Genomic DNA, 14,391 nt, shown 5'->3' on the forward strand with positions numbered 1-14,391 from the left:
ATTTGATAATTTTTAGTTTCTGTGATATCTTGTATTTTAAATGCAAAGCGATCTTCGTTTTCTTTAATAAGTCGTCGTAACTTTGCTTGTTCCTGCTGAGATAACTTTTTATTTATTCCTTCATATGGTGACTTCGCTTGTTCGTCCTGCATTTCCTCTACTTTACGAGTACATTCTTGAATCGAACCTGCATATGTTTGGAAGTTTTCATTTATCATTTCTATTTGAATCATTTTCTGGGATTTTGCTGTTTCCATGACAATTATACCTTCTTTCATAAATGGGACCACGTTGTAATTTTGTAGAAAGTCACACCCAAGTATTATATCTAAACTTAAATGTTCGATTACCAGGAATGTATGTGTGTATGAATATCCTTGTATACTAAATTTTAATTTCACCTGGTGTGTCGGAGTCGGGAGTGATTCTGTGGCTCCCACAAGTGTGATTTTTTCCTTCAATGGTTCTAGTGGTTGGTTGGTGACGATAGTATACGCAATGCAACTGCGCGTACTTCCTGTGTCTATTAACGCAATTCTAGTGGCCTCTCCTATCTTGACAGCGACCTTGGGCGTTCTTCGTGTCTTGTTATTTTTTTCCCGCATGTGGTCAGCTGATTCTCTTCCTTCCTCGTCACGACCTTGTTTGTCAGCTACGCCACCTCCCTGCTTACTCTGCATTTGTAGCGGTGCACGCGCGCCTGCTGTCGCCGCGTCATCAAGTTTGCTGCGACACTTCCTGTGTGTATTGTTCTCTCTCCACGGCAAGTTGGGTTGTTTATTTTGCAAACCAAACTTACGTTGAAATTCCTTGAACCTTTCTGACACATTTGTGTGCCACTCAAAATCTTGATTGGTAAATAATGGGCATTTATCTAAATGATGTCCTGTGTAAAAACACATTGCGCATGTATCCTGGAATTTGTTTGGTCCTCTTACCTGTGCTACTTTCTTAAATCTGTCGTTCTCTGTTACATTTATTCCGACTTCTTGTTCTGTGTCTCGGTTATAAGATCCTATTTGCGCTTGACCATTAATTTCTTGACCTTCCTTATCCTTTGACTTTCTCCTTGTTGCACGTTCACAGTGTTGTTTCTCTTGTGCTGTTGACGTTCTTGAAATTTTTATTTCACACCTTGGCTCTTCGTGTTCTTTATTTTTAGGCATCTTTTTAATAATTGCTCTATATTGGTTTCTATACAGCGAAATGCATTTATTATCAGGCATAGCATTTCGCTTGCTAACTTCGGCGTAACTACTTTTTATTCTTGATTGATTTCCGTTTATTTTTTTCTGCTTTGGGAGCGCGGGAATCACTGTTTTCACTCCCTGCAATATTCGTTTTTTGAATGTTGCTCATACGACCTGCCCTTGTTTCTGTATTGCCAGTTATCCCTGTTTATGTCTCTGCTCTTGCTCCTATCATCTTCATTGTTATTCCTCCATTGTCTGTCTTCGTACTGTCTTCGTTCATTGAACGTTCTCCCATTCAAACCTTCATGTCTCTTTTCAGTTCTTCGTATATTCTCAGCTTTGTCATAATTCGCACGCTGCTCTCTTCTATGACTGTTATTTTGGCTCGGCGACTGCCTGTAATGTGTCTGTCGCATAAAGTTTTGAGCATGCTGACACTGTGCGCAACTATTACTAAGAGCATACTGTGGAGGTTTGCTTCTATATCCCGATCTATTGTTTATAAATGTTCTGTCCCTGTATCTTACTTCCCTTGGCCTGTACTGTGGTTTTCTTGTTTTTTCGTGGGTGTCTTGTTGCTGTATGTTTTGTTTCGTGCTAGCGTTGTTGACTGTTAGACTACGTATTTCTTCTTTTAAATAACTTATTTCCTTTTCTAATGATTCTGTATTAAGTGTTGTGTTTTCAATGTTGGCTTTGTACCTACTATTTCCTATTTCTATTTTTCTCAAGCATGATTTCATGTCATCTAACGTATGAATGTTTTGCAAAATCAACTTGTCCACGACAGATGGTAAAAGTGACTTCCACAAAATGTCCAAAATCTCTTCATCCTTCATATCTGCCTTATAGCGTTTTGCTAGGTACACTATATTTTCTACATGCAAGAGACTGCTTTCGTCTGTCTGTTGTCTTCGAGAGAGCAATTCTTGTCTGCGTCTATTAATTTTGTCTGGCGGCGTAAACAAGTCTTTTAATCTTTCGACCGTCTGTTGCCACGTCCTGTTTGAGTCCTGTACTGTCTGTAAGTTTTCATACGCCCTCTTGGCTGTACCTCGTAGATATAGTCCTAGCCGCTGTAGTCGGTCCTGGTCTGCCCATCCGTTGATTTCTCCAATTGTATTGTAATTGTGTAGGAACTCTTCTATATCTTCGAACGCTTTGCCTTCGAATGTACCTATAGGTATTTGTGACTCTAGGAAAACTTTAATTGGTTGCTGTGCCATGTTATTATCGTATGTGTGTGTTTCCATGTGTTTTCTCCTTTATGTCTACAGCGATCCTACCGTTGTCTTCCTCAGTTAACTTTCCTGAATCTATCTGGTTAAGAACGTCGTCATACTCTATGTCAGTGTTTTGTGTTGGTTCTACTCCTTGTGAAACAAGTTTACTGAGGAATGCTCGAGTAATACGTCTCCCTGTGTGATCCAACTGTTGTACCACCTCTGGATTAGTGGTAACAAGCTGCTGTGCTCGTGCGACTAACGAGTTAAAATCCTGTGTGGCATTTTTGTTTGTATCCTGACTCAGCCGTACTTGCGAGGCGCTAGCCTTGGAGCCGGGGCTTGCTGACAGTGTTTCAAACAATCGCTTGGCTGCACTTTTAATAGGTCGTGGTCCCTCGTCATTCGCCATATATTAACATTATTAACAAATTACACTCTTAATACTAGAGTTAGTATAAGCAAAGCAGCATAAAAGAGGTTAGTTTGCATGCAAATTTTATATAAGCACTATGTCTATTTAATAGGTATGATAGGTCTGGCTACACCCGAAAAACAAAATATGACAGAAAAGGGTGGGTGGTGGGGTGATAAACTCGTAGCTCGCAGCAAGAGGTGGGAAACTTAAGGCGCCTCCACCATTGTTATGATTCAACCTTAAGATGATCTCAATTATCTACTATTCTAAGACAGGGTGATAGGGGCTCAAGACTAACAATGAAAGACAATTCAATATCGAGACTTGATTTAATGTCATCTACTATTATAGAGTTAGCGGTCACCAAATTAGACAATTATCGGGGAGCCTCGCTACCACACCTCGGCAGGTTCCTTACCCACGCTGTGCTGGGTCGCGCTCGCGGCAGGAATTCGACGACGGACTGCGGCGGCCGAGGACACGGCGCTCCGTGGTTCCGGCGTCACGACTTCAGCCGTCCAGTCGCCGGTGACCAGAAGAAGCCCCTTCTCGACGGTGGCTGTCGTTTTTATTCTTCCGTCCGCGTCCGTGTTGATGTTCCGTGTTGTCCTCTTTTCTCTCGCAGCGGCGGTCGGCCTTCGGCGACTCGCGTCGCTGTTTCGCTGGCGGTGTTGAAACTGCTGACACCTCGTGTTTGACTCAGGGCGAGCCTCGAAGCCGCTGCCAGAGTGCTCAGAGCGAGTCATAACAATATGTTTTGTTAGAAAAAATAGTAGGATAATGCTTTTAAAATATTTTATAATTTTTTTTCTAGATTGTGTGAGTATTCATTTATGCCTAATCAGACCATACTTGTTGCTTAAGATGAAAACATATCAGAATTATTGGCAAGTTATCAGAATTTTTAAAAAAAATCCATAACTAATACTTTGTTGGGAACATTTTTGTGTTCCTTTAAATGTGTTGCAAACATTTATGGTCATAACATGTTTATTACTTATCATGCTGGACATTTTCACTGATTTTGGTTTTTGTATTCGAAAAACAACACAAATGTGGATGTACATGTATCCCATCATGTCTGAAACCACAGCCTTGCAAAACTTAAGGATTTTTCTGGATTTTTAAACATTAATATAATTGTAATGGGAATACCAAAGAAAATTAAAATACAAACAGTGTTCAATAACATTTAAAACATTTTGTAATAAGCAGCTTTATGGTTGTAGGTACACAGTTGAAATATTGTGCCAACGTGGTATGTAACCTGATGGCAAACCGTAATTCACCGGGAAGAACCGAAATACGAGCGACTTAATCATTGCTGGATTACAGATTGTACCCAACCGAATAATACTGAATTGAAGAGCTCCGACTTCCTGTGTACACTAACGGTGTGCAGAGGTTAAGTAACTAACACCTAATTTTTTAAACTATTTAAAATCTGAGTGGTGTCTGTTTAAAAAATAATAATTTAAAGTACGCTGATGGCATATGAGTAGGTGGTTCTATTTCCTGATTTATTTCTTAAAATGTACTATTACAAGAGTGAAAATGGCTGTAATGTGTGTTTTCAAAATAATTTTTAGGCAAAAAACACCTGGTAATGATTCTATTGAAAGCACTCAAGAGACTAGTAATGTATTATTACAAGAGTGAAAATGGCTGTAATGTGTGTTTTCAAAATAATTTTTAGGCAAAAAACACCTGGTAATGATTCTCTTGAAAGCACTCGAGAGACTTGTTTTAGACCTCTATTTTTTATTATTTCCTCTTGCAGTATAATGTTATGGTTATCAATAGAATCTCATAGTTTTCCCTATGCACGACAAGAAGACTTTGCGCGGTTGCAGGGGATACTGTGTTGAAAGCACCAGCGAGCGTCTCACTTATTCCGCCTTGATAACGCAAATACGTCCCTGACTAGGCAGGCCTCTTAAAAGAGCTCCGACAGTACCAGGTTTTGCAGAATAAATTGTTATGTAGATGTAAGAATGTGGGTTGAGAACGTGAAGACTGCACAAGGTACAGAGGTACAGAGGTATAGAGGTGAACGTGCTGTGCCTGACTAGGCAGGCCTCTTAAAGAGCTCCGACGGTACCAGGTTTTGTAGAATAAATTGTTATGTAAATATAAGATTGTGGGTTGAGAACATGAAGATTCCACAAGGTACAGAGGTATAGAGGTGAACGTGCTGTGCCTGACTAGGCAGGCTGCTTAAAGAGCGACAGTACCAGGTTTTGTAGAATAAATTATTATGTAAATATAAGAATGTGGGTTGAGAACATGAAGACTGCACAAGGTACAGAGGTACAGAGGTGAACGTGCTGTGCCTGACTAGGCAGGCCGCTTACAGAGCTCCGACAGTACCAGGTTTTGTAGAATAAATTGTTATGTAAATATAAGAATGTGGGTTGAGAACGTGAAGACTGCACAAGGTACGGAGATACGGAGGTGAACGTGCCGTGCGCAGGTTCAACGAGGCGAACATCAGGGACCGGGTGACGCGCGTCGTGCTGCTGTGGGTGAACAACCACTTCACGGACTTTGAGACGGACCCGAGCATGATGGAGTTCCTGGAGGCGTTCGAGGCCGGGCTGGAGCGCGAGCGCATGCAGGGCCAGCTGAGGCTGCTGAACATCGCCTGCGCGGCCAAGGCCCGCGCGCGCAACGTCACGCTCACCCGGCCCTCGCGCGACGAGCTGCTGCAGTTCACCGTGCTGGGCGGCTACGAGCGCGGCTTCGGCATCTTCGTGTCCAAGGCGAGTTGTCTTGAGCTACAGGCCTTGTGTGTGTGTGTGTGTGTGTGTGCGTGTGTGCGGTCTCGAGGCGCGTGCGTGAGGTTCGACTGGAGAACTTAAATAATTGGTTCTTACCCGGTACTAGGATAAATGCTACATGCTTACATATACATGAGACAGTGTCCTGTTCATTGGCTGCTGCCATATTCTAACTTCTGTCCACATTGCATACAATTCTGGTAATTGAATTTTTAAATTTTTTTGACGTGACAACGCCTAATAAATCGATGAACGCCGGCTGCATGCACAAAGTGTCCCGTTACGCACATTGTTCCATTACGCTGTGTCCTGTTACACACATTGTTCCGTTACACTGTGTCCCGTTACGCACATTGTTCCGTTACGCTGTGTCCCATTACCCTTATTGTACGCTTGCGCCACATCTATCTCTCTTCCACTCGTCTGTTTATTAAGTGAAGTGAAAAGTTAATGTGATTTTCATTGCTTATTACAACAACAATTTCGTCAATAAAGGTTAATTATTCTTGTATTTTGAAAACCTGATTACTAGTATAATTTCAAGTATGTATTCTTTTATTATTAAAATAAAAATGATTAAATTTTATTTTTAAAGTATGCAATCATTTCATCAATGTTTTGTTATGACGTCACGTTAAACTATCGTCCGTAAACTGACTTTACAGACAACCAATTTTTTTTCCTAGTCCTTCTGGGTGTTCAAAATTACTCGTGTTTGACGGAAAATGACATTCAGATCTATAAAAAAAATTTTATTTTTAAACTGTTTTCATTTAGTAACTTGACTTTATAAAGAAAAGTTTAATCCAAAGCATATAAGAACTAAAATGAACGTGCATGTGAAAAATTACACATTTATACTTATTGTATGCCAAAGTACACAAAAATGTAATGCATACCTTTTTAAAAACAATCATGATTTACAGGACTTTTATTCAAACAATTTTTTTATATTGTAATCAAAATTTTAAGTTATTAAATGCTCATTTCAAAGTTATTGTGTATGCTGTTTTAGTGATAATATTTTTTACTACAATTAGAATGAACAAAATAATGTCTGACAGTTTTAAATGATTATGTTCCCTTTTATTAAAAGAAGCAGCTCATATTTATCAATTTGTGTGTTGACAAGCAAAGCTACAGAAATTTTTTTTTATTACAGTCAACATAACTTTATTTATTTCTTTAATTTATCAAAATCGTTTAACTTTAACCTGTGCTTTATTTTGATGTCTTTGAAACAGTGAACATTTTAAACTTTGTTTCCTCCTATTTGATACTCGGTGTCAACAAGTACTCTTACTTGATAAACCAATTTGTAAAATTCGTTAACAAGAATTTTCACAAGAAATATATCTATGTTCGCTTGTATGAGTTATTAGATCGAGAGAACTATACACAAATACCAGTATATTTTTTCAGATTGTAGCAATTCAATTGAAGGTTCTATTCATAGATCCTGTTGTGTGAAGTACCTTATGTCGGTATCAGCAGATAAAGCAATTTAGCATAGCAGTATGGTTGCAGGATAAGTAATGAAGCGGCCAGTGCCAGCTAGCCAATGTACTAGCGGACTTGCCAGTATGTCAGTCTGTCAGTAGTATGGGTGCATGAATGTGTGTATGTGTTATGGAATGGGGTAGGAGGGGCTGAATGTTGCTAAGCACAAAGCAGGGAATAGAAGTAGTATTCATTAAAATTTTTTTTTATGTTTGCTACAAAATACCTTGTGTTTACAGTGAACAAAGTAACAAATTTAATAGCTGAATTTACATAAATACACAAACATTGTTTTACATGCCAAACACTAACAGAAAACTTGACTCCTGCGAAAAACAAGGTAACTTGCATATCTGGTTTTTGAAATAATGTGTTAGTTTTGTAAACTCATTGGATAGTCTTTGTGCGAGGTGTGCTATATATATATATTTATATATTTTTTCTTTTCTTTCTTTTGAGCTTGTGAATGCAAGATAATATTTAAATAAACACATTGTATGTAATAAATAACTATTGAGTACAATGTTATTTGGATGCATTATGCTGCTGGCTGCTGTAATATTTGGTTTAAAGTACACATTTTTGTTCTACACAAAAGATGCGAACTACTGTTTTCTTGTATAAACATTTGGCTGTAGTCAAAACACAAAATCTTCCCAAATATTTTTGAAGAGATTAATTAATCAACATTATTATTCAATGTCTTGCAATAAGGAGCTTTACTTTTTAAAAACCTCCTACGAAAACGTCCAATATATTTTTATTGATAGGACTTGTAAACATTTTTGCATATCCTCCCAATTTTTTTAAACTACGTATCTTTAAATAATACATGGATAATATAGGGTATACATTACCCATTTATTTTATTTAGTCATTTTTATACTGTGGTTGACTTTATATTTGTTTAAATGTGTTAGCTGATTAATTTGAAATTCATAAGTACAATAGCAACATATATTTAATTTTGTTTGTTTGGTCGTATTGAATGCTGCAGTCAGATTTTGATATGGTAAGTTTAATTTTTGTTTTCACAAAGTAATGGTAGAGAATCATTTGCACATATACCCTTTGCCTGTAATGGTTTTGTCTGTGAGTTCATTTGCAGGGTTTTAATGTGGTTTGATAATCTGGAACTAAAAAATATGTACCGATTTATTACTGCACTGTGCCTTATAAAATTACATGTTTGTTTAAGAAGAAGCTATGTGGCATGGGGTAAACTCCTTTGGCTGGGAAGAGGGGTGCTCTGGTCCCATGTCATTAAAAAGCCCCTCATTTGGGAGGCCCACTTGTGCTTGCAAAATTATGACACTAAAATGAAAATGATAAACATAATTTCCTGGAATCGTACAGATTTTTACCTCTGAATGATGGTCATGAGCATATATCACTCTTTTCCTCCAATGTTAATTTATTCAAAAGGAATGTGTTTTGGGCACATTTTGGTCATCTATTTTTTTTATTATTGTTTGAGATATGTCCAAAATCTAAACCATTTGTAACCATAAACATGAAAATTTCATTAATACTGTTCATTTTAGGTATGTATTAACTTTTTTTCATCTAAAGTCATTTGTACAAACCACCTACACGAAAAAATCATAACATTCTACAGCTGAATTTGCTATTATATTTCTTAAGATCAACTTGTTCCGAGAAAAGTACGTAATACCATACTCGGAAAGAGCACTGCAAGTTGCCTTAATATGTGTCCCAAGTGAACCTGTTATTTTACTGTTAAAATAGGAATGTGAAGTTTTCATGTCAAACATTGATTTTTTTAAAAGTTTAAGATTGTTACATTTGAAAAGATATACCAGAAGTGCACATGTAGGTGTAAAATAAGCCTATGCATTATTGAAACTCATGAAAACATATCGCACTTATGTCAAAATTAGCCAAGGACTGGGGCTTCACACTGTGCCTCACTACTATACACAACATTACTTGACACTTACACAGATTATTGATTTTTTTTCTATTGTATGTGGAAAAATGTAAAGTTTCTAAACAAATTAATTGTTGTAATATTTTAACACATTGTGTATGTTTATAATAATGTCTTAAAAGTCTACATGTAAGAACAATACTTTCAAATTAAGCGATTACATCATTCTTTATTGGTCTAGCTTGCAGTGCCTAACACAATAGTGTCCCACTGTTTACGAATAAAACTTCAATAACGAAACATCTTTATTTAAACTTGTTAGCTTTATCCTGTAAAATGGTAAACAACAGGATATTTGTGACTTTGAGCTCTGCACAAGACACTAACAAGCAGACTAAATGCACAAAATAGCAAGGTGGCATTGGCGTGACTAACAAATTTAAATTGGAATTTCTTTTTTCATAATTTTTTTAATGTCTTAAAGAAGTTATTTAATTAATCTGAATTATTAAATTTGCCCATTTTAAATTTAGTTAGCTTTAATTCAATAACTTTTTAATTTAATGTTTAATTTTTAACAAACTTTTGTTTATTCCCATGTTGAACAATCAAAACCTTCCCATTGAAGTTAGTTTCTGTTTAGGTTCTAACCAAATTGAAATACCACTGTAACTAAACCGGCACTAATTTTTGTTTTTATATTGTATGGTTAAATTCTTTGGGGCATTTGTTTTTAATATGGAATTTTTCCATTGTTGTAAGATTTCTGTGCTAATGTTGTGTCACTTCTTTGTGCAGGTAGAGAAACGATCAAAAGCAGAAGACGTGGGCCTAAAACGGGGTGACCAAATTCTGGAGGTAAACGGACAAAGTTTTGAGCATGTGAGCCAAGCCAAAGCACTGGAAATTCTGAGAGGGACAACTCATCTTAGCATCACGGTCAAGTCTAACTTGTTAGGTAAGTTACAAGGTGTTGCATATTTAATGACTTTACTGCTTTGCACTTTCAGTTGTTTTTAGCTAGGTTTTAAATATGCACTGTTGAAGATAAGCTATGCAGTTATTTGCACACACACCTTGTCAGAAGTCATACAAGATGTACGTATTATCAAATAAAATTAATTCTTTAAAAGTATTGGTTTTGTAATTAGATTGTTAGCTAATAATTGTTGTCTTTTATTTAGTGCAAGTACATATTAGATTTATAGCTACACTTAGCAAAACATCTCCATTTCTCAGTATAGGTACTTAGGTTCACGTTTCTTCACTCTGTGTTTGGTACATATATCTTGAACACTTTTGTAGAAAAACTTAAATTATAAGATCATTTGTTTTGATTTCACAGTTTTAATTTCACTCAAGCTCATTTTTTTTTTTTAACTAGGCTATTTATTTAAATTGAAATCTAGATGTGCTTGCAGCTGTTTTTGATGGAATTAAATATTAGGCTTTTGAAATACACCCGCCCGTCGAAGTAACACTGTTTCATGTCCACTTGCTTCACTTGGTAGTTGATGCCACGTAATGTGACAAGTGTTGGAGAGTTGCCTGCTCTGTGCCCAGCCTTCAAGGAGATGCTGCAGACGCCGGACAACTCCCCCCGGCCCCGCGGGCGCAAGATCTCAGAGATCTCGCACCTGCAGCCCGACTCGTGGATGAACCGCATGTCGACGGTGGAGCCCGCGGGCCTGGTCACCCCTGGCCAGGCGCCCGCCACGCCCGCCAACTCGTCCCCGTGCAAGGGCGGCAAGAAGGAGGGAGGCAAGGGCTTCACCACTCTGGCTGCCAAGAGGAGGGTACAGAAGGCCCTCATGCTGCTGGTCCGGCAGCAGAAGGTCAACATCTTGCCCAAAAACACAATCAAGTACGATCTTTATTTTTTTTGTATAAGTTTCCCTAAGTTTACTTACTGAATACAAAAGTAACTGTACTGAAGATTTTTTTATACCGAGGAAAGGTCTTTTATCTGGCATTCTATGGTTCTGCGCATTCTGTATTTCCAGATTCAACAGAGCTGCTTGCGCTCAGAATTTTTCTGGCGGATTACATCTGTTAACCTTGGCCGCTAAGTCACATCGTTGCGCTGCCAGCGTTTTTAGCTTGCTCAGAGTTTGTCAGTTTTTCATTTTTCTACAGTGTTCATTTTAACGTCATATTGTAGATTTTTTCACGGCAAATCCACATGACAAAGAACTTCGACATAGTGAAGTTGACATTCAGAATCTGCAAGACTGGAATAGTTATTGGTGATCGGAATAAATAGTGTTTTTTTGTTGCCTTGTGGAGTTTTTAAAGAAACATTAATTTTTGTAATTTTGTGTTCTGGCTTATGTGCACCCTTGCATATGTTTTCCCCTGGTATTCTAGCATGTTATTTTTCAAATTTTTTTCATTTGGTATTTCCGTTAAAACTATATTGGTGTTCAATAATGTGGCAAAATCTCTAATGCAGCATGGCCGTGGTGTGGAATGTGCCAGATTCGTGACTTTTTACCGTACCTGGATTTTTGTTGGCCAGGAGGCACAAATAATGGGAAAATCAATCATCTTGGGTTTGATTCTCGCCAGATCGAATATATTTAGGCTGGAAAAATCTATTTTCTTTTTATCGTCCCTTCAACTCCAGCCTTGGGGATACCTTTATGGAATCACTTTGCTAAAACAATCTGGTGTTTTATTTCAGCATAGGGTAGTGTCGCTACTAACAGAGCTTCAATTAATGGAGGTTACAGGTTATAAGAATCAACCTATCTTATTGGCAACTGAATGATTGAGTTCTTAGAACTGCGTGGATCACAGTCCTACCTTCACCGTCCCTTTGCTGCCTGCTTTGTTTTACCCCCTCCTTTGTATTCATTTTCTAATCAGAGTGACTGATGGGTTTATCTGACTCATGATTGTAAATACATATGGCAGTAATGAGCGCAAAAAAGAAACATGTAGTTCTTTCTTTGGTAGATAAGCTTACTGCTATCAGAAGTTTGGATCAGGGTGAAACCTTAAAAAAAGTAGCTGGTGAGCAGGAGTTGGTAAGGTGACTGTAGGTGAGCAGAGGAGGAAAAGAGCCCAGTATGTACTAGTGATGTAAGAAAGGTCAATTTGTAGGCATTTGCGAATGCAAATATCTGTCGCCGATGTTCGCAAATGCAGATATTCAGTTTTCAAATCCTGGGTTGGCACAAATTATTGGCACGACTGACGCTCGCCCTAAGTGTTCACCCGCTGGTACTACTGGTAAAGCCACTACACATTTATCACCGTTAATTAAAATTAAAATTAAAATTAAAAATAATGAGTAAGTAGAGACTGATTAAAGTTTAAGAGAAGAACAAGTTTTTGTTTGTTTAAATTATACATTTTTGGTTTTCTAATGAAAAGTTGATTGTTTACAATACTAAGTATAAAGCTTTATTACCTAATGTTAAAGTAAATGCTGATAAGATATACATAATTGCAAGGTTACCTTAGTGAAAAAATTAAGTTATATTTTTTTTAAAAAGGAGTAGAAATACTAATAACAAAGCTAAGAAATTAGTTTTTTGTCTTTATTTAATACTATTTTCACATTAAAAAATTTTTTCTGATATTTATATTTACAAAATATTTAAGGGGACTTAGTGAATGTCAATAAATATGTGAATTTTTGCAAATTTGAATGGGAATATTCATTTCATTAGTAGTATGTACTGATATAAGTTGTTTCCTTATTGCTACTAAATCATTTAATTTTAGAAACTCAAAGTAGACAACCTGTTTTCTTATTCTCTCTGTGTTATCCAAGAATTAGTTTATCTGAGGTCAGCAATCCACATTATCTTGGTTTAGTGAGACACTTCTGTACCTTAACATACCCACCATTATTTAAATTTAATGATGAAAGTACTTATTAATGAACTGTCAATTAATGAAATCATATTAGAGGGATAAAAAAAAATTAACTTTAAAGTGTAAAATTCTTTAAAGGGAACTACTTTGAAAAACTGACTTTAAGAATTTATTTTCTCCAGAGTAATTTAGTTTTTTTCATAAAATATGGTCTCCTGTTGGTATCATACTTGTTTTGTTAACTACAGTGACAGTGCTCAGCTGGACGAAAGCTCGTTCCCAAACATCTCCAGTAACCACACGGGTCAGACCACAACACTGCATCACAGCCACAGCAACCCCGACCTCATGAGCTTGTGCTACGAAGACCTGCACTCTTCAGATTACCCCGAACATGTTCTCAAGGTAAGGACCTGAATTCCTGGGTTAAGACTCATGGAAATATTGTAGCAAGATATATTACTGCTCAGACAGCTTAAAACATTCCACATGGGATATTCTAATTTTTAGAAAGCCAAGTCATGTCAATAATTTTCTGTAATTTTAGTCATTTTTTGAGGGTATTTAGGAGGTTCTTTGTGACATGTGAAATGTTTCATATGAACTGTAACTAGAATGGAAAAATAATAAAAGGTAAGGTGTTTGTTTCATTATTGGCAAAATAAAATACCTGTTTATTTGTAAGTGGTAAACTTAGTAGTTATTGCTGTGAGGTGATTTTTTTTATGATACTCCTGATCCCTCCATCAATAATGATGTTTGTTGCTGCCTGCTCTATCTGAAAATTTCAATCTTCATCCATTTCAAATGACATTAAAGTAAATTCACAATTTCGTTCGTTCGTTTATTTATTTATTTATTCATTACTATATTCATTTATCGATTTATGCCAGGAATCATTCATGAATTCAATTCAATCACTCATTGATAGATTCATTCAATACTCCACTTATTCACTAGCAGGGTTAGACAAGAGAGTACAGAAATCAAGAACAAGGTGAAGTGCATGTAAAGAAAATAGACAGTGAAAGTGTGTCTAAGAATGCTGGTTGTAAAACTAAAAGAAGATCACAAAGATCTAGGAATAAAAGCAAGAGCAGATGATTGCTGGAGTGCAGATAATGGTGAAAGGAAAGATGAAGATTAAGGCATTGCTTAAGCTTAGCAATATGGGTCTGAATTCAAATGAATCCCGATTAAAATTTCTTCTCAAATGGTAAGCTTGGCAAATATAGCTTTGAAGTATTGACTAATTTTTTCACTTCCCTCATCACCTGTCATTCTGCTGTGCCTTACTCACTATTGTCATTGTTCATTATAGAGATTGTCTGTAGAATTAGAACAGTAGACATTTTTATGATGGCAGTTTTCTCTTACAATATTTGTTTCATTTTGACAGAAAACATCAGACTTTGCTTATGCCAGGTGTGTACATGTTTGCTAGTTATATCAGTTTTGCAATTCAGTTATACTGTAAAATATTAAATGGAGCATGTAAAGCAATTAATTTTTTTTATAATGAATGAATTAATGAATGATGGTTTCGTTATGTCAACGTCCA

General features: G+C 36.8%; 1 protein-coding gene across 1 annotated transcript in view; it reads left to right on the plus strand.

The window, feature by feature from the left end:
- LOC134527972 (rap guanine nucleotide exchange factor 6-like) overlaps positions 1-14,391 on the plus strand; it is a 760,364-nt gene that overhangs the window by 704,167 nt on the left and 41,806 nt on the right. Inside the window, exons 12-15 of the mRNA XM_063361085.1 lie at positions 5,308-5,596; positions 9,804-9,963; positions 10,569-10,869; positions 13,079-13,235. Coding sequence (XP_063217155.1) covers positions 5,308-5,596; positions 9,804-9,963; positions 10,569-10,869; positions 13,079-13,235 — 907 coding nt within the window. The remainder of the gene's footprint in view (positions 1-5,307; positions 5,597-9,803; positions 9,964-10,568; positions 10,870-13,078; positions 13,236-14,391) is intronic.

Source organism: Bacillus rossius, chromosome 1 (genome assembly GCF_032445375.1).
Source record: "Bacillus rossius redtenbacheri isolate Brsri chromosome 1, Brsri_v3, whole genome shotgun sequence".
Taxonomy (NCBI): Eukaryota; Metazoa; Arthropoda; class Insecta; order Phasmatodea; family Bacillidae; genus Bacillus; species Bacillus rossius.